At 38.8% G+C, this 26159-nt stretch overlaps 1 protein-coding gene across 6 annotated transcripts in view; it reads right to left on the reverse strand.

The window, feature by feature from the left end:
* Positions 1-26159, reverse strand: part of SDCCAG8 (SHH signaling and ciliogenesis regulator SDCCAG8) — a 229618-nt gene that overhangs the window by 188205 nt on the left and 15254 nt on the right. For all 6 annotated transcript variants that reach the window (XM_032862916.1, XM_032862914.1, XM_032862913.1 and 3 more), the window contains exons 4-6: positions 24097-24210; positions 8299-8424; positions 2515-2655 (exon numbers count right to left, since the gene is read on the reverse strand). In XM_032862916.1, the coding sequence (XP_032718807.1) occupies positions 2515-2655; positions 8299-8424; positions 24097-24210 (381 nt within the window). The remainder of the gene's footprint in view (positions 1-2514; positions 2656-8298; positions 8425-24096; positions 24211-26159) is intronic.

Genomic DNA, 26159 nt, shown 5'->3' on the forward strand with positions numbered 1-26159 from the left:
CAGTATCCACTCACGGATCCAGCGCTAGATAGAAAAATGGATAGAAACGGGTGAATAGGTGAGAATGGGTCATGAGGAGAAAAAATATATAAGACCTTTACCCAGACAACTCATGAAATCTCCATGTAGCAGAGGCATTGGGTGGACATTGAAAACTTTACTGAATTTGAATCTTAAGTCACTCTGAAGTGTGGAATAGGGAAGACCAATGAGGTGCATTGCATCTATACAGGGAAGAGATACGCCCCTACCCACCCCTACTTGTGCTCTCTCTCTCTCAAATAAATAAATAGAATCTTCAAAAAAAAAAGGACCAGATGATATAATATCATCAAGCTATTTTCCGGACACCTGGGTGGCTCATCCTTTAAGTGTCTGTCTTCAGGTCAGGCCATGGTCCTGGGATCGAGTCCTGCCATCAGGCTCTTCTCTCTGCCTGCTGCTACCCCTGCTTGGGCTCTCTCTCTTCCTCTCTCTTTCTGACAAATAAATAAATAAAATCTTTAAAAATAAATAAATAAAGATCTCTTCTCCCCCTGGTGACATAGTTTAAGGACAATCTCAATCAAAGCCTCATAATGGCTTTCTGGAACTTGACAAATTAATTCTAAAATGTATTTGGAAATACAAAAGGCCAGGCATACGACACTTTTTTTTTTTTAAGATCTATTTATTTTAGGGGTGCCTGGGTGGCTTAGTGGGTTAAAGCCTCTGTCTTCTGCTCAGGTCATGATCACAGGGTCCTGGGATCGAGCCCCACATCAGACTCTCCACTCAGCGGGGAGGCTGCCTCTCCCTCTCTCTCTCTGCCTGCCTACTTGTGATCTCTGTCTGTCCAGTAAACTAAAAAATAAAAAAATGAAAAATGAAAAAAAATTTTTAAAAAAGACTTATGAGCCAGCATGAGTGGGAGAGGCAGGAGAGGGAGACAGAATCTCAAGAAGACTCCAGGCTGAGTGCAGAACCTGACATGGGGCTCGATCTCACAGCCCTGAGAACAGAACCGGAGCCCAAACCAAGAGTCAGACATTCAACCGACTGCACCCCCTACCCAGGTGCCTTCAGGAATGAGACACTCTTAAGGACAAAGTACAATGTTGGAAGATGTGATATGTGGACCACCAGGTATAGACCTGTAACAATCAAGACAGGATGGTAGTAGCACAAAGACCAAAGAAATAAAACACAGAGCCCAGACATATACGTACACCTGATTTATGACAAAGATACCAGACAAAGGGCTGTTTTTTTGACAAATGCTACTGGGATATACATACATAAACATGTGGGAAAAGAACAAAATATGATCCCCTATGTAACATGTCATATACAAAATAAAGACTGGTAGATTGTAGATTTAAATGTTAAAAGCAAGAATACAAGAGAATAGCTTTAAGACCTGGGGCAGGGAAACACTTTTGATACAGGATACAGAAAGTACTAAACAATAAAGGGGAAAAACTGTAGATTACATTAAAATTAAGAAATTTTAGGGGCGCCTGGGTGGCTCAGTCATTGAGTGTCTGCCTTCAGCTCGGGTCATGATCCCAGGGTCCTGGGAGCAAGACCCACGTTGGGCTCCATGCTCAGTGGGAAGCCTGCTTCTCCCTCTCCCACTCCCCCGCCTGTGTTCCCTCTCTTGCTGTGTCTCTTTCTGTCAAATAAATAAAATCTTAAAAAAAAATTTAAGAAATTTTAGTCATGAAGAATGAAAAAAGAGAGAAAGAAAGAAAACTATCAGGACAATTACAAGGCAAGCCACAGAGTGAGGAAAATATATTTATCAAAGATACAATCAACAAAGGGCTTATTTCCAGAATACAAAAAGAAGTTAAAAAAAAAAAAGTCAAATAACTCAAAATAATGGGTAGGATGTTTGAACACATAGTAGGACACTGATAAATATATGAAAAGAGATTCAATCTCAGGAGTAATCAGAGAAATGCAAATGACAATCACAATGAGACCGCACTATAAGCCCACCAGAAAAACGGACAATAAAATATTTCAGCGGGAATATGGACCAATGGCATCACTCCTGTACTGCTGTACAAGTGTAAGCTGATAAAAACCACCCGAAAAGCTCACCCTAACCACTCAATCTGAACATACACATATCCCAAGACTGACAATTCCTCTCTGAGGTACACACCCAACGTAAATGTGTGTCATGCACACCAACAGACATCTGAAAGAATGTCCATAGCAGCAATATTCACAATAGCCCCAAACAGGACACGACACAAAAATCCATCAATGGTAGAAAGGATAAATGAATTGTAGTGTATATATACAGTATACACACCAGTGAAAAAGAACAAAGTTCTGCCATATGCAATAATGGGTAAAAATCTAACAAATGGAAGGTTGAACAAAAAAAGCCAGACACAAAAAAATAAACATACTGTAAATTTTAAAAGGGCAAAAACGCTAAATTTAATGGCATGTGTATTTTCCACAATAGAAAAAGTACAAAAAAGTAGATGCATAAGAGAAAAGCAGCCAGATTCTCACCAGTTCTAGCTTCCATTTCTCAGCCTCACCAGCCGATGGACCTTTGACTGCATCTGCATTGCCCTGGGAGAATCGTCTCTTGGCACCTTCATTCATCCCAGAGCCGTCACCTGTTGTAACCCAAGAATTCTGCAGGTTTCCCTAAAATAAAATGTAGGAATAATTACAATCGGCATTTAGCTTTAAGTCAACACACATGTTTCACAAATGCTCACTGATTCTCATCTGTGATGGAACGAATTCAAGAGCGGATGCTTCCAAGCTACACGTCAAAATGATTTTACGTTTTCAGGCTACTAGGGTCATATTCCGCAAGTGTTACAAAGTCAGATTCCTACGGGCACAGGCAATAACGTAAATGAGCAAAGAGGGCTGCCTGCCAGTGTTTCAGCAAATGAACTCCTCTCTTACTTCTCTGGAAGACATACATTCTTAAAACACACAGCCCTCTCTTGGTTTCATTTTCCACCTTTCCCTTTTGGGCTTCAGGCTCAGTGGGGAGTCTGTTTGAGATTCCCCTCCCTCTCCCGCTGCCCACCCCCCACATTACTCTTTCATGCATTCTTCTCGCTCTCTAAAATAAATAATCTTTTAAAAGAGGAAACTGAGTCACACTGAGTAACTTGTAAGAGTCACAGAGGTAGGAAGTAGCTAATAAGCAGCAGAGCCAGGATGCGAACCTTGGCAATCTAGTTCCCCAGTACATGCCCCAAACCACTATGCTCTCCTGCTGTTTCAGAAAAATGTTTATCTTCAATAAGAAAAATAGTGCATGGAGATAAACGGCACTGACACCTAGCCTGCATGTCAGGGACTCACAAAGGAGGGATAGGGACATGACAAATGATCCAGAACTTGCAGCCACGACTCAGTTCCAGGCAACTTTTGCCATGAGTGAATGCAAACTCAGATTATAAAAAAAAAACCTTCTGATTTTTTAAAAGATAAGCCAGATATCTGGTTTTTCATTTGAAACACTGTTAAATACTGGTTCATAGTTTGTCAAACAAACCAAACATGCCTATAGACCACATCTGATATGTACCCCTTGTGTCTGTACCTCCGGAAGGGACCCTCTCAACATTCAGTGAACTATGCAGCCCAAAGATCTGGGTAATTTGCGTGTACAAGGACTGAAATATTAATAATATCATTCAACAAACAATCACTGAACTCTTGCTAAGGACCAAAGGATATTGTAGTACTCACAAGAGAGGACAGGTCCCAAACACAGAACTATACTGCAGTGTCATATCATACCAGAATGAGCTAAACTCATTCATCCCAAGTAGTATTCTGACGGCCTATTCCATATTCTTCTGGAAGTTCAGTTTAATGCAAATATTTGTGTATGATACTTCCTATGTTTAGGCACTGTGCTAAGAGTTTGGAGGGTCAAAATGAGCAAGACCAATCTTATCCTCAAGACAAACACCTAAGCAGATAATTTCAATTTAATAAGGTAAGTGCTAGGCCAGAGATGTGCACAGGGAACTATGCAAAAAGAAAGCAGGGGCACTAAGAACAACCAGAGATTCAAGGAAGGTTTTCTGGGGACGTGTTGACACTGGTGTGGTATCTTGGATAAGAAAGAGTGAGCTAGATGAGAAGAGCATGCCAGAAAGAAAACATTACAGGGAAAGTCACAGACGTGTGAAAAAGTCTGGTGCCTACAGGAGATTCACGCAACTCAGAATTACTAAATATTGAAGCACAAAACAAAGGATATAAAAATGTTAAGCTAGAGAGTCAAATAAGGGTCTAGAAAACATGGTATAACAAGTTTGAACTTGATTTTGTAGGTAAGGACAAATTGCTCAAGATCTGAGTGCATTCAAAGTTGCCTTAGAGAATTATGAAGAACAGGAGCACTAATTTCCTGTAATGAAATTGGAAAAAGTACGTACACCACAGATCACTGACTTATGATATAAAATAATGCCATTCTTTGAAAAGAACTGATAGTCTAATTGGCACGTCCTTTCACAGATAACATTTAAGAATGTGAATGGTATTTGACCAAAATTTAAAAAATCTAATTACATTTACATCCCTGGAGATCACTGAAAACCTGATTTCTTAATTGAGGGGAGTGATGGTAGTGAGGGGATGAAAGTAGACAGGGAAAGAAATGACTCGGAAATGTTCTGCTTTTAAAAAAATCTCCTAGAGGGGCACCTGGGTGGCTCTGTGGGTTAAAGCCTATGCCTTCGACTCGGCTCATGATCCCAAGGTCCTGGGATCGAGCCCCACGTCGGGCTCTCTGCTCGGCGGGGAGCCTGCTTCCTCCTCTCTCTCTGCCTGCCTCTCTGCCTACTTGTGATCTCCATCTGTCAAATAAATAGATAAAATCTTAAAATAAATAAATAAATAAACCTCCTAGATCTTTGAATGAGTACACATGCCAAAATTTCTTTCTTTCTCTCTCTTTCTTTCTTTCTTCCTTCCTTTTTAAAGATTAATTTATCTGAGGGCAGGGAGGGGGCAAAGTGAGTCACAAGCAGACTCCATATAGAGCACAAAGCCCAACTTGGGGCTCAATCCCACAACCCAGAGGTCATGATCTGAGCTGAATCCAAGAGCTGGACATTCAACAGACTATGCCAACCAGGTACCCTCCAAATTTCTAATAAATAGCATATTTAATATTATTATAATTGTTTGAACTCAGGAGAAAAGCTCTCCATGAAGAGAAATTTCATGGAATGATAAAAAATGAAGATGGAAATGGTGGTAGTTTTTAAAAAATAACCTGTTTGTTTCTTCAACCACTGGGTCATAAAGTAGGCTAAGTGCTAAACATCATGTAGGCTACCATCCAAGTCCAAGGCTAAAATTCAGGAACGATAAAGAGGACATTCCCCTCTTCTGGGGATAATCTTCTATCCCATGGCAAACAAAGGTAGTTTGGTTCAATAGTGACAAGCTATTCCTAACTTATGCAGAAAGACAGTATAACTCAAGGCTAGACAGATGGATGTGGGAGTCAGACAGCCCCATGTTCGAATCCTAGCTTTGCCATTTTCTAGCTCTGTGGCATTAGCAGTCTTGCTCTGTTTACTTAACCACGCTGTACCTTAATTTACTCACCTGAAAAGAGAATAACACCTGCCTTCCTTTGCTGCTATAAACCTGAAATAATCGAATATAAATAAAGTGCTTGACAGAGTAGCTGCCACATCATAACATGTAGTCATCAATAAGTATTAATCATGACTATCTAACTATTTTAATTATTTTTCAAAAGAAGGCATTAAGAAATACTGAAAATCTATACTCAAATCCACCAACAGCTTTGGCAAGATCTACCATCAGCATGGTAATAGGCTCAGTAAAATAGAGTTCAGCAAAAAAAAAAAAAAAGAAAAAAAAGAAAAAAAAGAAAAAAGATAATGCCTCTTGATGTGTTTATATTTAAGATATTCTAAAAAGTTTCATTTACGTTAAAATTCTGAACAGGGTATACCAAGCATACGTTGCTGAAATGCCTCAATTCACCTACACAAGCAAAAAACAACAGTAGTAATTCCATAACAACAAAATAACACATTAGACCAACATTAAAATAGATATGGAGATCTCCTAACCCACGTGCAACAATCATTTTGATTGTTTGCATTATGTTTTAGTTCATGTGAATTTTTTAAAAAAGAAAAAAAAAAGAAGAAACACTCTACAACTTTGTTTTTTCCATAACTATGGCTGTAAATTTCTTCAAGTTTCCTTTGTTCCTAAGGCAAAGCATGTGTGCTTGTACGTTGCTTCCTTCCCCTTCTGCGTTACTCACTTCTCCCGCCCTCTGGTTCACTTATCTGCCTAATTTCCTTTCTCACTGAACTTCCCCTTCTTCCACTTCTTTGTCATTGTACAAATACCAACATCTATGAATAATCGAGTCACTGTTTGCTAAGTGACTGCATATTTGGAAGAAAAGCAAAAGAATATATTTTTAAAACGAGCTACTTCCAAGTACTTTTTATATGGCTCTATCGTCTTCAAACTGACATTAAAATAATAAGCAACTAACATGGAATTTTTAAGTTCTAACATTGATAATAAATAATAATATAAATATTCAGAAAACACTCTTCTGGTGAAGGGAGAGAAGCTGGACACAAACTGAAATATAGTGCAGAAAAATCAACTGAAATACAGAGAAGCCCAATTTGCCATTCAGATTTAACACAATCAGCTACTTCTAAATAGGAAATTCTAACAGAGAACTCAAGGATTACAAATGAGACATAGGTCAGGTCAATGAAAAAACACTTCAAAATAAAAAATTAGAGAACATCTAGGTAAAACATGGAGACAACTGATTTACCAATGACAACCAGGTCAAAGTCACCAAACCCATTATAAAGTAAAGCCACAGGAGGCAAGTATTAACACTTCCTCATGGAACACTGAGTTTGTTTCAAAAGGCAAAACAAGCTATGATTAACAGTGTCCTATAGCAAAAGAGTAAATAACATTTTTAAGGCAATAGTATCTCTGACCAGTCACAAGGAGATACTAAATTTAAACACTACTTAAATGTCATCCCAAGAATTTTGTGTCGTACAGTTATGGACATCACTGACTCCACTGTTCTTCAAAATGTGGCACGTGGATTAAAAAAAATGTGGTGCAGTCATACTAGAATCTTTTAGGCAACTTGTTAAAAATTCATGTTTTTAACTCAAGAACTCAACCCAAGAACTCAACCTCAATGAATCAGACTCTCAGGGGAGGAGAGCTCAGGAATTGTATGGCCAGCAAGTATCCCAAGTGATTGTTACTCATATTAAAGATTAAGAACAGGGGCGCCTGGGTGGCTTAGTGGGTTAAGCCCCTGCCTTTGGCTCAGGTCATGATCCCAGAGTCCTGGGATCAAGCCCCACATCGGGCTCTCTGCTCAGCGGGGAGCCTGCTTCCCCGACTTTCTCTCTGCCTACTTGTGATTTCTTTCTGTTTGTCAAAAAAAAAAAAAAAAAAAAAAAAAAAAAAGATTAAGAACAGCTAGGGCACCTGGGTGGCTCAGTGGGTTAAAGCCTCTGCCCTGGGCTCAGGTCATGGTCTCAGGGTCCTGGGATCAAGCCCTGCATCGGGGGGCGGGGGAGGGGGGTCTCTGCTCAGCAGGGAGCCTGCTTCCTTCTCTCTCTCTCTGCCTGCCTCTCTGCCTACTTGAGATCTCTATCAAGTAAATAAATAAAATCTTTTTTAAAAAAAGATTAAGAACAGCTAATATAGGTGAATCTTCTCAAACTGCCAATAATCAGAGGACACAAGAGGTAAAGTCACATTTGAAAGCCGCATAACATTACTCGTGAAACACCCAGCTTGTCAGGGACGACGGGAAACGAACATGCTGATCCCGGGACCTGGGCCCGCCTTCTCTCCCCCATGCTGCCAATTAGACTTATTAGGATGCAGAGGGTAAGGAAAATTTCGAGACCTACAACAGAAATCTAAGCTACAGTTACAAAGTTTCTGGATTTAACCAAGTCCTTCCTTACATGATCTGTTTCCTGCTTTGGACTTGCTCTTTCCGTACAGGCAAAACGTGCGCAGCAGGTGTGCTCCGAGAGGAAATCAGCACAGATACTCGACGTCCCTGCGTCCCTGCATCTGAGGGGTCACTCCACCATGTGAATTTAACTTCTGAGGCCCCAAGTGAGTCACAGCACAGTACATTTGCCAAATGTCAAGTCAAGAATTTCAGCAGTTTGGAAGGCTGGGGGAGAGAGTGGGACGGAACATTCAAACTAAAATATAATTTATGGTTTGAAAAAAAGTGCTCACAGATGCATCCAGAAGTGTTTGTTCCCTCATTGCTTCCTGTTGTCTCTGAGATTTCAGCTCTTGTTGGAGCCTTTCATTTTCAAGCACAACTACTTGAACCCTATTTTTCATTCCAGAGAGTTCCTCCTGTAAAAGCGGAAACAAAAATACCAACTACATTAAGCATTTTGAAGCAGTGTTAATCGCTGATTACTACGTGATCCAACATGATACAAAGCTCGGGAAACTCACTCTCCATCCACTTTCTGAAATATTGTAATTACAGTTAGACAAATAAAGCAACTCAAACATGAGCTAACAAACAAAAAGAAGACTGGGGAATATAGTAAAAAGTCTGCTAATGGCCATATCACAGAAATGTGTGGTTATGACAGTTTTTTTGGTAGGCTACTGGAAAGACTTAATTAAAGGGGTTATCTAAAAGACTTTTAAGAATAAGGTAGACTTGGGGCGCCTGGGTGGCTCAGTGGGTTAAGCCTCTGCCTTCAGCTCAGGTCATGGTCCCAGGGTCCTGGGATCATGACCAGAGCCGAAGGCAGAGGACCAACCCACTGAGCCACCCAGGCACCCCGAATAACATAGACTTTTAAACAATAAAGTGAGATATATTATTACTCCTGCTCAAATGCCAACAACTTGATGAACCTAACAGAGAGAGGGTTAAAGGGACAACAGAGGACTCTGAGATAGGCATGGAAACAGAGTATTTATCCACAACTGGTAGCCAGATGGAAGGAAATTATGACTGAGACAGTTTGGTGGAGAGTTCTAAAAGAGTGCTGTCCTGGCTTTGCAAGCATCAGATAAGGGATTATAATACATAACAATTAGAATAGCTATTGAACGGCATCTTACTCTCTGAAAAAAGGTAAAAAAAAAAATCAATACATTAATGGCACAATACTTCATTACCAGTGTAATGAAAAACGATTAAGCAATATATGCAAGTTCCATTTCAATCATTTTATCCAGAAAAAAGCCAAAACTCAAGTCTATAATTGAAAGCTTTATTTAAAAAAAAATATCGCAGGCTTCCAATTTTGGCAGTGGAATCTAATGACCTTGGAAGACATCATTCGCAAGAGAAAAGCTGAACACACCAAAAAATAAACCACCCTTCTTTTTTTGTTTTTTTTTTTTTTTTAAAGATTTTATTTATTTATTTATTTATTTGTCAGAGAGAGAGAGAGAGTAGCACAAACAGGCAGAGTGGCAGGCAGAGGCAGAGAGAGAAGCAGGCTCCCCACTGAGCAAGGAGCCCCACGTAGGACCCTGGACCCTGGGATCATGACCTCAGCCGAAGGCAGTGGCTTAACCGACTAAGCCACCCAGGTGTCCCACAGCCACTCTTCTTAAATCCGTAAGAGAACTGAGGTCACAGGGAAAAGTGCCATCCCACAAACTGGAGAGACAGGAAGGTGTTCCTGAGAATCACAACCTACCTGAGCAGCTGGGGAACTAGTGCTGGCAAGGAAAAGGTAAAATGTAATTGGAAGCTCAGTGTTGACAAGTTTGAGGGTTAAATACTCCAGAAGGACCATCTTAAGGGGATTCCTACACTTCTGTGAGTTTTATCTCTAGGGATACTACCAGGTTCTTACAGCAAAGACTAGAGAAAAATCCCTTCAAGCTTCCTCTTGGGCATTTCCTCTTTGGGCATTTAAAAATGCCCAAAGCATTTCTGTTCTTAAAAAGGCCTGCCTCAAGAGAAAATATTTTACCAGAGCCTAAATAGCTGGGGTTTTTCACAATGTAGCTGCTCTGCCTTCAGGAAGGGAAAGGAAGGGAAATACCCAATTCCAGCTCCCTGCAGCCTTCCCACCTCACTTTCCGTGACAGGGTGACTGAGAAGCAATTGTGAAGGTCAAAGTTAACCGGCACAGGCTCCCTAAAAGACTGAGACCTAGTCATAGGACTATAAAATGCTTCCCCTACTCCCACACCCACCACCGGAGAGACATAAAGCAGGCACTAAAGGAAATTTAGCCTCTGACAACTGCAGTAACACCAAACAGTAAACATAGCCTAAGTCCTACCACAGTAAACATAGTATCGCACACTAAACAGTTTCTTTTACCCACCACCTCGTGGCCAGCATTCAGCAAAAAATTAGAAAGCACACTAAAAGACTTAAAGCACAGTTTAAAGAGACAAAGCAAGCACAGAACCAGACTTGAATATGGCAGCAATGCTAGCATTATCAGATTGTGAGTTTAAAGTAATTATAATTAATATGTTAAAACATCTAATGGAAAAAGTGGACCGCATGAAAGGGCCAACAGGAAATATAAGCAGAAATGGAAACTTTAAGAAAGATTCAAAGTGCTGGAAATGAAAAGCACCATAATAAAAATGATGCATGCCTTTGATGGGCTCATGAATAGACTGACACAACCAGGAACAGAATCAGGGACTTAAAGAACTGCCAATAGAAATTTCCCAAACTAAAAGGCAAGGAGAAAAAAGAATGAAAAAGAACAGAATATCTAAGAAATGTGGGACAATTATAAAAGGTGACAAAAAGAGAAAGGACAAGAAGGAATATTTGAAGCAATAAGGACTGAGAATTTTCCAAAATCATAACCACCAAACCACAGACCCAGGAAGCCCAGAGAACACCAAGCACTATAAAATAAACCAAAAAATCTATACCTAAATCATAGTCAAACTGCAGAAAATCAAAGACAATCAGAAATCAGGGTTTTCTTTAGAAACCCTGCACAAAACAAGACAATGGAATGAAATATTTAAAGTATCAAGAGGAAAAAACTCACCAACCTAGAATTCTATATTAAGACAAATTAACCTTCAAAGGTAAGGGGAAAATAAAGACTTTCTCAGATTAACAAAAATTGAGGAAATCAGTGAGATCTGCCTTGCAAGAAATGTTACATGTTCTTCAGAAAGGAGGAAAATGATACAGGTTATAAATAAGCACAGATGTACACAAAAAAGTAAGAGCATTAGAAAAGGAATATATGGGGATAAAACAAAATACTTTGTTTTTTTAAATCTTAACTGATCTAACATATATGTTCAGCATCACAGTAGCAGCACTATACGTAGTGAGTACAGCTTATGAATAACTGAAATGAATGACAGAAACATTATAGAGAACAGGAGGGAGGGACTGGAAACTCTCTTACAAGGAACTCTCCCTACCCATGTGGTGGTACAGAGCTATTTGAAAGCAGACTTAGATTATTGATCAAGGTAATTGCAAACTCAAGGACAATCACTTACAAAAGTAAAAAAAAAAAAAAAAAAAAAAAGTTCACCTGCTATGCTCAGACAGGAGAAAAGTTCCAATCATATAACAGGATCGCTTAGAGCCAGAGATGGCAGAAAAAGAGTAGAAGACTGAAGAAAGAAAGAGAAAGAAAGACACAAGTATATGTCATCTATAAGAAGCCCACTTTAAATATAAAGACACAGATAAATGAAAGGTAAATGGATAGAGGCGTACCATGCTAACATAAATCAAAAGAAAGCTGGTGTAGCTATATTAATTTCAGATAAAGCAGACTTCATACCAAAGGAAAATATAAGGGGTAAAAAGAAGCATCCCATAATGATAAAGGGGTCAATCCTCCTGGCACACAACAATCCTTAATGTGTAAGTGCCTAACGACAGAACATCAAAATACATGATACAAAAACTGACAGAGCTGTACAAAGAAATAGATGAATCCACTATTTCAGTTGGAGATTTCAAAACCCCTCTGTCAGTAGACAGATCCAACAGATCTGTTGACAGATCCAACAGATCTTATAGATTGGCAAAACATTGGTAGGTACACAGTTGGACTGAACAGCACCAGCCATCAACTGGCATTTACAGAGTATTTTATCCAATAAGAGAATACACATTCTTCTTAAGCTAAAACACGACATTCGCCAAGACACACCACATCCTGGGTCTAAAAACACATCTTAACAAACAAAAAGAATAGAAATCATTAAAAGTATGTTCTCAGACCACAGTAGAATCAAACCAGAGATCAGTAACAGAAAGATGGCTGGGACATTCCCAATATACTTGGTGATTAAACAACATTTCTATATACATACAGGTCAAGGACAAAGTCTCAAGAAAAATTTTAAAAATACTCTGAACTAAATAAAAATGAAAATACAACTTATCAAGATTTGTGAGATACAACAAAATCAGTGAAAAACATTAGAAAAGAAGAAAGATTCCAAATCAACGATCCAAGCTTCTGTCTGAGGAAAATTTAAAAAAAAGGGGCGGAGAGGAGTAAATTAAATTCAAAGTAATTAGAAGATACAAGAAAAATTAGAGATCAAAGAAATTAAAAATAGAAAAATCAATACAGGGGCGCCTGGGTGGCTCAGTGGATTAAAGCCTCTGCCTTTGGCTCAGGTCATGATCCCAGGGTCCTGGGATCAAACCCAGCATTGGCTCTCTGCTCAGCAGGGAGCCTGCTTCCCCCGTCACCCCCCCACTCTCTGCCTGCCTCTCTGCCTGCTTGTGATCTCTGTCAAATAAATAAATAAAATGTTTAAAAGAAGAAAAAAGAAAAAGAAAATCAATAGAGAAAAGCAACAAAACCAAAAGCTGGGTCTTTGAAATGATCAATAAAACTGGTAAGACTCTAGACTCTAGCCTGGCTAACTGAGAAAAAAAGGGAGTAGACACAAATTACTAACATCAGAAATGAAAGCAGGGTCATCATGACAGATCCCAGGGACATTAAAAGGATAACAAAGGAATACCATGAATAACTCTATGCCCATAAATTTTATAATTTCGATAAAACAGACCAATTCCTTGAAAGACACAATCTTTAAAAACTCACAGAAGGAGAAATAGTCTGAACAAGGCTTACATCTATAAAAGCAATTGAATCAATTATTAATAACCTTTAAACAGAAAGCACCTGGTCTGCCATTAGTTCACATGTAAATTATACCAAAAATTTAAGTAATAGAGTATACCAGTTTTTTACATCTTCCATAAAATATCTGAGGGAATACTTCCTAATTCATTTTCAGGTACTCTAATACCCAAACCAGGTGAAGACACTACAGGAATGGAAAACTAGAGACCAATAATATATCTCATGAAGATAAAAAAATCCTCATCAAAATATCAGCAATTCAAATGCAATGATGTATAAGATTATTATACAATAGGCAAAATGGAATTTATTCTAGGTATACAAGCTTGGTCCAATATTTGAAAAGGAACTAATGTGATCCATCATATCAACAAGCTAGAAAAATCATTTATGATCATACCAATAGACAGAAGAAGCAAGTGACAAATTTCAGTAGCCATTCAAGACAAAAATTCTCAGCAGACAGGAAATAGAAGAAAACATCCTCAAATTTATAAACAGCATCTATAAATAACAAACAGTTGAGGTCATACTCAATGGTGAGACTATAGATAGTTTCCCATTAAGAACAAGAACAAGGAGGGGTGCCAGGATGGCTCAGTGGGTTAAGCCTCTGCCTTCAGCTCAGGTCATGATCTCAGGGTCCTGGGATCGAGCCCCACATCAGGTTCTCTGCTCAGCAGGGAGCCTGCTTCCCTCTCTCTCTCTGCCTCTCTGCCTACTTGTGATCTCTCTCTCTCTCCGTCAAATTTATAAAATCTTTATTTAAAAAAAAAAAAAGAACAAGAACAAGGCAAGCATGTCCCTTCTCATCCCTCCTATTCATCATACTAAAAATCCTAGCTAATGCAACAAGATATGAAAAAGAAATAAAAACCATATATACTGGAAAGGAAGAAATAATCTTTTAAAAAGACATCTGGTTTTGTTTAAAGTTGACATGACTCTCTATAAAGAAGATCTCAAAGAATCAAAAACCAGCTAGAATAAGTGATTCTGGTCAAGGTTGCAGATTACAAGATTAATATACAGAAGTTGATTATTTTCTTATATATTAGCAATAAATAATTGGAATTTGAACGAAGAACACATTACCAGTTACATTAACACTAAAAAAATGAAATACTGAGGCATAAATCTCAAAAAATGTGTACTATATCTATATGAGAAAAGCTGCAAAACTCTGAAAAATAAAGGAATGCCTAAAAAAATGGATAGACAGTCCATGTACATGCATAGGAAGACTCAGTTCTGTCGACATGCCAATTCCTAATCTGCTCTATAGATTCAACAAAATCCCAACCAAAATCCCAGTATGTTATTTTGTGGAAATTTACCGATTTTAATTCATATAAAAGGGCAAAAGACCCAAATAGCTAATACCATAGTGAGGAGAAGAGTATCAGAAGATTGACCCTACCCATCTTCAAGACTTACTATAAATCAAGACAGCATGTTATGCAAAAGAACAGACCAACAGATCAGTGGCATAGAAAAGTGAGCCCCAAAGTAGATTCAAACAAATACATCCAACTGATCTTTATAAAGAAGCAAAGGCAATCCAATGGAAACAATCTTTTCAACAAATGGTGCTGCAACAACTGGATATCCACATGCAGGAAAAAAAAAAAAAAGAAGAGAAAGAAAAAAAAATGTAAACAATGATCTTACACCTTACACAAAAATTAACTCATAATGGAGCACAGATCTAAATGTAAAACACAAAGTTATGGAAGAATGGGGAAAATACTAATCACCTTGGGTTCAGCAATGATTTTTAGATAGAATACCAAAAGCAAAATTTATGAAAGAAAAAATTGGTAAGTTGGATGTTACTGAAATCAAAACCTTCTGCTCTATAAAAGGCACTGTTAAGAGAATCAAAGGCTAGTCACACACTAGGAGGAAAAAATTGCAAAAGACATAGCTGATAAATGACTGGTATCCAAAATATATAAGGAACTCTAAGAACTCAATAATAAGAAAATAAACAACTCAATTTAAAAAAAGAAAGTATATAAATGGAAAATAAGTACAGGAAAATAATGTCCAATATTATATGTCATCAGGGAATTTACATTAAAACACACCTTTAGTACATTACTAACGACACCAAATGCTGGCAAGGATGTGGAGCACCAAGAATTCTCATTCACCGCTGGTGAAAAAGCAAAATGGTACTTTGGAAGACAGTCTGACAGCTTCTTACAAAACTGAAAATACTGGGGCGCCTGGGTGGCTCAGTGGGTTAAGCTGCTGCCTTCGGCTCGGGTCATGATCCCAGGGTCCTGGGATCGAGCCCCGCATCGGGCTCTCTGCTCAGCGGGGAGCCTGCTTCCTCCTCTCTTTCTGCCTGCCTCTCTGCCTGCCTCTCTGTCTGCTTGTGATCTCTCTCTGTCAAATAAATAAATAAAATCTTTAAAAAAAAAAAACAAAACTAAAAATACTGTTATCATGTGACCCAGCAACTGAGCTTCTTGGTATTTACTCAAATGAGTTAAAAATTTATATCCACAAAAAACCTGCACATGAATATTTATAGCAGTGTTGTTCCTAGTTGCCAAAACTTGGAAGCAAGCAAGATGTCCTTCAAAGAATGAATGGATAAACAAACTATGTTATATCCATACAATAGAATTTTATCCAGTGATTAAAAAAAGGCTATTGGGCCATAAAAAGACATGAAGGAAACTTCAATGCCTATTACGAAGTCATGTGATTCCAACTACATGACAATCTGAAAAAGCAAAACTGTGGAGACAGTAAAGAGCTCAGTGGTTGCCGGGATTTGGAGAGATGGAGAGATCTCTCGAAGAGATGGAAGGAGAGATGAGGAAATGGAGCACAGATTGATCTTTATGGCAGTGGAACTATTCCCTTTGCCACCGTAATGATAGATACACATCACACATTTTTCAAAAGCTACAGAATGTACAAAGAGTGAGCACTAATGTAAATGTAGAATTTAGCAAATAATAATGTAATAATATTGGCTCATCAACTGAAATGAACATGCCACGTTGATACAAGCAATTAATAACAGCAAGAACTGCTGAGGAGGTATGAAGGGGAAGTACATGGGTACTCAAGGTGCTTTCCACTCAATGTTTCTGTAAACCTAAAACTGATCTAAAAAATAAAGTCTATTAATTTAAAAAAACTAATAAGGTATCTCTACCAAACATTTAAAGAAGAGTTAATACCTACGAACTATTCTCGAAAAATAGAAAAGGATGGAAAACTTCCAAATTCACCCTATACGGCCGGCATTACCCTGATGCCAAAACCAGATAAAGACACCACCAGAAAAGAGAACTATAGGCCAATATCCCTGATAAACACAGATGCAAAAATTCTCAATAATATACTTCCAAACTGGATCCAACAATACATTAAAAAAATCATTCACCACAATAAAGTGGGATTTATTCCAGGTTTGCAAGAGTGGTTCAAATTTGCAAATCAGTCAACATGATACACCACATTAATACAAGAAAGGGTAAGAACCATATGATCATTTCAGTAGATGTGGAAAAAGCATTTGATAAAATACAACATCCATTCATGACAAAAACACTCAACAAAGTAGGTTATGACTTAACATAATAAAGTCCATATATCAAAAACCCACAGCTAATATCGTCAATGGGGAAAGACTGAGACCGTTTCCTCTATGGTCCAGAACAAGACAGGAATGTCCAATTTTGCCACTTCTGCAACACACTACTAGAAGTCCTAGCCACAGCAATCAGACAATAAAAAGAAAAAAAGAACATCCCAACTGGCAAGGAAGAAGTAAAATTTTCACAATTTGCAGATGACATGATACTCCATATGGAAAACCTGACCAAAAAACTGCTAGAACTCATACACGAATTCAGTAAGGTCACAGGATACAAAATCAACATAGAGAAATTTGTTACATTTCTATACACCAATAATGAAGCAGCAGAAAGAGAAATTAATGAATCTATCCCATTTACAATTGCACCAAAAACAGTAAGATACCAGGACTAAACCTAATGAAAGAGGTGAAAAACCTGTACTCTGAAAACTATAAAACACTGATGAAAGAAATTGAAGGTGACATTTCATGGAAAGACATTTCATGTCCACGGATTAGAAGAATATTGTCAAAATGTCTATGCTATCCAAAGCAATCTACACATTTAATGCAATCCCTATCAAAATACCAACAGCACTTTTCACAGAGCTAGAACAAATGATCCTATAATTTGTATGGAACCATAAAAGACCCCAAATAGCCAAAACATCCTTGAAAAAGAAAAGCAAGCCAGAGGCATTAAAATTCCAGACTTTAAGTTATATTACAAAGCCGTAATGCTCAAAATGGTATGATACTAGCACAAAAATAGACACATAGATCACTAAAACAGAACAGAAAACCCAGAATTGAATCCACAAGTATATGGTCAATTAATCTTAAAGCAGGAAAGAAGATACAGTGGGAAAAAGACAGTATCCTCAGCAAATGGTGTTGGGAAAACTGGAAACATGCAAAAGAATGGAACTGGACCACTTTCTTACATCAAACACAAAAATAAGTTAAAAAGGGATTAACTAAATGTGAGGCCTGAAACCATAAAATTCCTAGAGGAGAACACAGGCAGTAACCTCTTTCACATCAGTTGTAGCAAATTCTATCTAATATGTTTTTTGAGGCAAGAGAAACGAAAGCAAAAATAAATGCTGGGATGACATCAAAATAAAAAGCTTCTGCACAGTGAGAGAAACAATCAATAGAACTAATATGGAATAGGAAAAGATATTTGCAAATGACATATCTGATAAAGGGTTAGTAACCAAAATATATAAGGAACTTAAAAAAATCCTATACTCAAAAAACAATAATCCAGGGGTACCTGGGTGGCTCAGTCCGTTAAGCATCTGCCTTTGGCTCAGGTCATGATCCCAGGGCCCTGGGATCGAGCCCTGGATTGGGCCCCTGGCTCAGGTCTCCTCTTCCCCGCCCCCTCCCCGAATTCATGCTCTTTCTCTCTCAAATAAATAAAATCTTTAAGAAAAACAACAACAACAACAACAAATATTCTAATTAAAAATGGGCAGAACACACAATTAGGCATTTTTCTAAAGAACACATACAGATGGCCAACAGACACATGAAAAGATGCTCAACATCACTGATCATCAGGGAAATACACATCAAATCTACAATGCAAAACTATAATGAGCTATCGCCTCATACTGCCAGAATGGCTAAAATCAGTAACCCAAAATACAACAGGTTTTGACAAGGATGTGCAGAAAAGGGAACCCTCTTGCACTGTTGGTGGGAATGCTAACTGGTGCAGCCACTCTAGAAAACAGAATGGAGCTTCCTCAAAAAGTTAAAAATAAAATTACCCTACCATCCAGCAATTGCACTAGTAAGTATTTGCCCAGAGAATACAGAAATACTAATTCAAAGGGATATATGCACTCCAATGTTTATAGCAACATTATCTATAATAGCCAAATTATGGAAAGAGCCCAGATGTCCATCAACTGATGAATGGGTAAAGAAGTGGTATGGGGGCACCTGGGTGGCTCAGTGGGTTAATCTTCTGCCTTTGGCTCAGGTCATGATCTCAGGGTCCTGGGATCAAGCCCTGCATCGGGCTCTCTGCTCAGCGGAGAGCCTGCTTCCCCCTCTGCCTCTGCCTACCTCTCTGCCTACCTGTGATCTCTCTCTCTCTGTCAAATAAATATAAATAAAAATCTTTAAAAAAAAAGAAGAAATGGTATATATGTACATATAATACACACACACACACACACACACATATACATATATACAGAAATACAATGGAATATTACTCAGCCATAAAAGAGAATGAAATCTTGTCATTTGCAAAGACAGATGGCGCTACACAGTAGTGCGCTAAGGGAAATAAGTCAGGCAGAGAAAGACAAGTACTGTGTGAGCTCATGCATACGTAGAATTTAAGAAACAAAACAAATGAGCAAAGGGAAAAAAAGAGAGAGAGGCAAACCAAGAAACAGACAAAATGATGGTCACCAGAAGGGAGGTGGGTGGGAGGATGGGTGAAAAAGGTGATGGGGATTACAGAGGGCACCTGTTCTGATGAGCACTGGGTGTTGCATGGAAGTGTTGAGTCACTATATTGTACACCTGAAACTAACACACTGTATTTTAATGAAATGGAATTAAAATAAAAACTTAGGGGTGCCTGGCTGGGTCAGTTGGTACAACATGTGGCTCTTGATCTCCAGGTTGTGAGTTTAAACCCCACATGTGGCATGGAGTTTACATAAAATTAAATTAAATTAAATTAAATGAGGGATGCCTCAGTGGCTCAGGAGGTTAAATGTCTGCCTTCGACTCAGGTCATGATCTCAGGGTCCTGGGATCGAGCCCCGCATCAGGCTCTCTGCTCAGCAGGGAGCCTGCTTCCTCCCCTCTCTCTCTCTGCCTGCCTCTCTGCCTACTTGTGATCTGTCAAACAAATAAACAATATCTTAAAAAAAATTAATAATCTATTTCTAAGCCCTTAAATGTTACTTTCATTCCATTATTCTCTTGTTAAAATGTATCAAATATATACTCTACCTTTCAAGGTTCTTATAATCTTTCATTTTCCTAGTTCAGCATCATTTTCATAATTTCTTTTTTTTAAAGATTTTATTTATTTGACAGAGAGAGGAGAGAGACAGAGAGAGCATAAGCAGGGGGAGCAGCAGAAAGAGAGGGAGAACCAGGCTGCCCACTGAGCAAAGAGCTTGATACAGAACTTAATCCCAGGACCCTGGGATCATGAGCTGAGCAGAAGCTTAACCACTGAGCCACCCAGGAGCCCTTAATAATTTCTAACAGACATCCTCTATTGCAGGAATTTAGAATAGATGCCTTGTGGCTCCCATAGATAAAACGTATTCATCCTGAATATGTCCTTTCAGTGTGGCTGTTTTCTCTATGAACTCCTTCATCCTCCTGCTGATCTAAGCAATCCCACTCCTTTAAGATTTTCCTCTCCCAGAAAAACATGACCCTAAACTCCAACTTTTAGTACCTTTCTATTCTTACTATAATTTTGGTTAATACTACAGAACAGAGACTACCTTATACTCTACTGTGTTGCTGTGGTGCTTATAGGTATTAGTACTCTCTTCCCAACTAGATGGTAAGTTTATTTTTAAAGAAGATTTTACTTATTTATTTGTCAGAGAGAGAGAGAGAGAGAGCACAAGCAGGGGGATTGGCAAGCAGAGGGAGAAGCAGGGTCCCTGCTCAGTGAGGAGCCCGATGTGGGACTCAATCCCAGCACCCCATGATTATCACCTGAGCTGAAGGCAGTCACTTAACCAACTGAGCCACCCAGGCGTCCCATGACTAGATAGATGGTAAGTTTATTACAATCTATATTGTGGTAGAATCTGCTACCCCAAAATATGCCACTTAGGAATAAGAATTATTTTGAGCTAAAAGCACTTAAAAAACAGCAGATACCAAAAGAGTGACCTTCCGTTTCTTCCTGGAAGCAAGAGATAAAAATCCCATGTGAAAGCTGTCCTCTGCATAGGAGGAAGAAAGAAAACATTCTTATCACCAGAGATGGGGAGTGGAGGCTGAGAGGAATCTGTACAAAAAGACCTCACTAAAATAACTCATCCCTCCTTTAGTCTCCCCATATATCTTAGTTGTGTTTCCACACTGCCTCTCTTTGCTCAACACAGTATAAGAGCATTTCGGTCTTGCCATTTCCTCATGAGAGTTCCCATGTCACATAGAACTTGTATTAAAACAATCCCATTTACAATGCACCAAAAGGAATAAAATACCTAGCAATAAACCTAACCATGGATGTGGAAGACCTATAGTGTGAAAACTACAGAACACTGATGAAAGAAACTGAAAGAGATACAAACAAATGGTAAGCTATCTCATGCCTATGGATTGGAAGAATAAATATGAAAATGTCCACACTACCCAAGGCAATCTGCAGATTCCATGCACTTTCTACCCAAGTACTAACAGCATTTTCTGCAGAACTAGAATAAATAAACCTAATATTTGTATGGAACCAAAACAGATCCTAAATAGTCAAAGTAATCTTAAGAAAGAAGAAAAAGGTGGAGGTATCACGATCCCAGATTTTAAGATGTACTACATAACTATAGTAATCAAAACAGTATGGTACTGGCCCCCAAACAGACACGGATCCATGGAACAGAATAGAGAGCCCAGAGTAAACACAACTCTAACAGTCAGTTAATCTATGACAAAGGAGGCAAGAATATCCAATAGGGAAAAGACAGTCTTTTCAATAAAAAAATGGTTTTGGGAAAACTGGACAGCAACATGTGAAAGAATGAAACTGGACCGCTTTCTCACACCGTACACAAAAATATACACCAGATGGATTAAACACCTAAATGTGAGACTATAAAATTTCTAAAAGAAAAAAACATAGGCAGGAATCTCTTGGCTCAGCAACATGTTTATGGATAGGTCTCCTCAAATAAGGACAACCAAAATAAAAAGCTTTTGCATAGCAAAGGAAGTCACCAACAAAACAAAAATGCAACCTCCTAAATGGGAGAAGAGATTTGCAAATGATATACCTGTTAAGGGGTTAATATCCAGAGTATATAAAGAACTTGTATAATTCAACACTGAAAAAAAGTAAGTAATCAGATCTAAAAATAGGCAGAAGACCTGAATAGACATTTTCCCAAAGAAGACATACACATGGCCAACAGACATATGGAATGGTGCTCAATATCACTCATCATCAGGGAAAAAAAAAAAATCTAAACTACAATGCGGTATCACCTCACACCAGTCAGAACGGCTAGTATCAAAAAGACAAGAATTAACAAGTATTGATGAGGATGGGGCAAAAGGCAATCCTCGTGCACTGTTGGTGGGAATATAAATTGGTGCAGCCAATGTGGAAAACGGTATGGAGGATCCTCAAAAAAATTAAAAACAGAAATACCATAAGGTCCAGTAATTTCATTACTGGGTATTTACCCCCAAACTAACACAAATCCAAGAAAATCCAAGCACCTCTCTGTTTACTGCAGCAGTATTTATAGTTGCCGAGACATGGAAACAACCAAATATGCATTGATTGATGAATGGATAAAGATGTGGGATGTGTGTTTGTGTGTGTGTGTGTGTGTACTATATACATGTATAAATGGAATAGAATATTATGCAGCCATAAAAAAGAATGACATCTTGGGGTGCCTGGGTGGCCCAGTGGATTAAGCCTCTGCCTTCGGTTTGGGTCATAATCTCGGGTCCTGGGATCGAGCCCCGCATCAGGCTCCCTACTCAGCAGGGAGTCTGCTTCCCCCCCACCCCCCGCCTGCCTCTCCACCTACTTGTGATCTCTGTCAAATAAATAAATAAAATCTTAAAAAAAAAAAAAAAGAATGACATCTTGCATTTGTGACAACATGGGTGAACCTAGAGGGTATCATGCTAACTGAAATGAATCACACAGAAGACGACAAATACCATATGATTTCACTTATATGTGGAATCTAAAAAACAAAATAAAGGAACAAGCAGACACTTAAAAACAGAGAACTGGTGGTTGCCGAGGGGTCGGTAGGGAGATGCGTGAAACAGATAAAGGGAATTAAGAGTACAAACTTTCAGTTATAAAACAAATCACAGAGATGAAAAGTACAGCACAGGGAATGTAGTCAATAATATTGTAATAACATCGTATTCTGACAGGTAGTAACTACACTTATTGTGATGAGCACTGAGTAATATATCAAATTGTTCAATCAGCATGTTGTACACCTAAAAGTAATATATTATCAATTATATTTCAGTAATAAAATGACCAAATAAATGTGCATATTTTCATCCTGTTAATCTGTTTTATGTTAATTTAATTATGTCACAGCCAAAAGATAAAACTCCCCTACAAGGTCTTCTAAGTTTTACCCATAGCATCTTTTTTTTTTTTTTTAAGATGTTATTTATTTATTTGACAGACAGGGATCACAAGTAGGCAGAGAGTCAGGCAGAGAGAGAGAGAGAGAGAGAGGAGGAAGCAAGTCACTGCTGAGCAGAGAGCCTGACGCAGGACTCGATCCCAGTACCCTGAGATCATGAGATTTATAGGAGCTTGTTAAGGGAATCAATCCGAGGATATTATTTCAGCGGTTTCGGTAAATCCAAGAATCCTTGTGCAATAACGATTGTATCCTCCAAGAACGAAGATAAAGCCACATGATAAGATGCAGCAGATACAATTGGTTTCTTCAACATTGTTATTAGCACCCCCGGGCCATTCTCATTCCAGGCTAAGGTAAGAACCTTCATGTAGACAATGGAGCAGATTTAGTCCGCAGTTTAGAAACCCTGAGTGCAGGAGAGTGACTGGTATTACCATTCTAACGCATTTCCCATCAACTAGGCTAAAGAATGTAGGGTGGAGGTGCCTGGGTGGCTCAGTGGGTTAAAGCCTCTGCCTTCGGCTCAGGTCATGATCCCAGGGTCCTGGGATCCAACCCCGCATGGGACTCTCTGCTCCGCAGGGAGCCTGCTTCCTCCCCTCTCTCTCTCTGCCTGCCTCTCTGCCTACTTGTGATCTCTCTCTCTCTGTCAAATAAATAAAATCTTTCAAAAAAAAAAAAAAAAGAATGTAGGGTGGAAAGCAAAAACTCTAAAACATGAGAGCACATTATCAAAACATGAGACACAGTTATGGGCCACTGGGAAATGAAGCCATCAGAAATGGCAAGGTCAGGAGTATCACTCCCCAGCGTGAGAAGCCCCTGTAACATAACAGTCTTTTCAAACATGTGAACATGCAACTGTCAATGGATCGCAATACACGTGAAGACTAGTAATAGCACATTTTCATATAAGGTATCATTAATAGAAACTTTAACTTAGTTACAGTTAAATTTTTAATGAGAAACTTACCTTGCAGAACTTGACTTCTGCCTCTAAATGATGAATGTATTGAGACTGGTCATTGACGATAGGAACGAGATTGTATACAGTAGGCATATTGGCTTCCTCGTACTCTGATGACCTCTAAGGCAAAAAAAAACCCAAAAACAAAAACACCCCCCCCCAAAACTAAGCATGTTTGGAGTTAGCCAAGAATCAGGTAATACCACCATACCATGTCTATACTCAATTTAGTACTGATGTCACAAAAACATAGGGTAGATCACATTGTGGCCAGTAGTATTTATGTCTCTAGTCTATAAATTCCACAGATAGATAAAATAGATAAGATTCAGGTGTGAATATCTTTTTTTTAAAGATGGAAAGTGAGAGTGGTCATAAAAACTTTGTGGCAAATGGAAAAATGCTGGTGTAGTCTCATTGGCTTGGGGTGAACTGCCTATCAGAGCCATCTGGAAATGTGACACCCCATTCAGCAATGGGGAGATAAATGGACAACTCTCTTCAAGAAACCGCCATACGAGAGCACTATAAGCCAAAATGGCAGACCAGCGGCCTGCTGAAGGGTTTCTTTAGACAAGGGTTTGCTGCCAGGTGTGTCCACCAGGTAAAATTCAATCTACAAAGGAGGACATTAGCAAAGCATGTTTTTTTATTTTTTGACCCTAGTACTCAAGGCAATTTGAGACTATGCTGGTCTGGAGCACGGAGTTGCCAAGCCTAGGGTACACAGGCAGGACCCTCGAGAAACAAGGTACCCTGGACCAGGGGTCCAGCAAACAGACCCCAGAAAAAGTGTTAATTCTCTGTACCTCTGCAGTACTCCTGCATTGACTTTAATGTATATCCTACTTTTGCCTCAAATGATAATGGGGTTTCTAGAATCATTTATCATTCCATGATATTTTTTAAGGAAAAGAGGAAACCAGGAAGGGAGAATGAGTGTCAACAAGTGAAATGAACCCAGAGAAATCTCGAGATGAGACACCTGATCCTTATTTCTCAGGCTGTTAGAAATTCCTAACAACAAAGGACCAGTTCTTGTGGCAGAATAATTAAGTAGAGTTTTGATTTTTGGCATATTTAAGAAGTTTAAAAACCAAAGTAACTTTAATTAAATGGATTATCTCTGGTGAATAGAAAGCAATTAATGATAATAATTTTATGTTAATAGAAATGGGTCCAGAACATAGACAAATAAGAATCAAATATGACTGTGGGTGTAAAAAATAAAAAAGACCCAAGCTAAGATTGAGTGGAAAAGGAAATCACCTGTATACAGTTTGAAGGGTTTATTAGAATCTGGACAGCCACATTTCAAAATCATAAGTAATAATATGTGGTTATATTTTCCATCTCAAAGTGCATCCGTTGCACTGTCAATAGAGCCGCTAGGTCGTATGGCTATGAAAGTGCACACGAGCGCTGCCTGGGTGGCTCAGTCAGCCAGGCGTCTGACTCTTGGTTTCGGCTCAGGTCATGATATCAGGGTTGTGAGATCGAGCCCCAAGTTGGGTTCTACGCTGAACACAGAGCTTGCTTCAGATTCTTTCCCCGTCCCTCTCCGTCCCCCTCAGCACCTACCCCGGCTCACACGCTAGCGCTCTCTCTCTCTCTCAAATAAATAAAATTTTTTAAAAAAGAAGAAGAAAGTGTCTCTAAAGTGTTTCTAAACCGTCAGACATGCTTATTGTCATTACGGCTTGTAATCATTCCAGGTGGGCTATACACATTCAGAGTCTAATTCGCATCCTTCCACACAGTTCCGTATAAACGGATCCGGGGATTTGCAAAGTATATACGGAACCAGTGATGCTCTCGATAAGCCTCCTCCTGTTACCCAGATTCAACCAGCTCCAGACTACCACTGCTCGGTTGTAACTGTAAAATGATAATGACTGTGCCTGAGCATTCAGCAGATGCAGTAACTTCATCTACTAGACTTCCAAGTACTCTACCTACTCTGTACTTAAGAGCATTCTAGAAGCCTGGTCTCACCAGGAATGCATTCACTGAATACATTGTTGAATTAAATTTGCATTAATGTTGCATTAATGTTGCATTAAAATTAT

Source organism: Lontra canadensis, unplaced genomic scaffold (assembly GCF_010015895.1).
Source record: "Lontra canadensis isolate GAN:19392208 unplaced genomic scaffold, GSC_riverotter_1.0 scaffold24, whole genome shotgun sequence".
NCBI lineage: Eukaryota > Metazoa > Chordata > Mammalia > Carnivora > Mustelidae > Lontra > Lontra canadensis.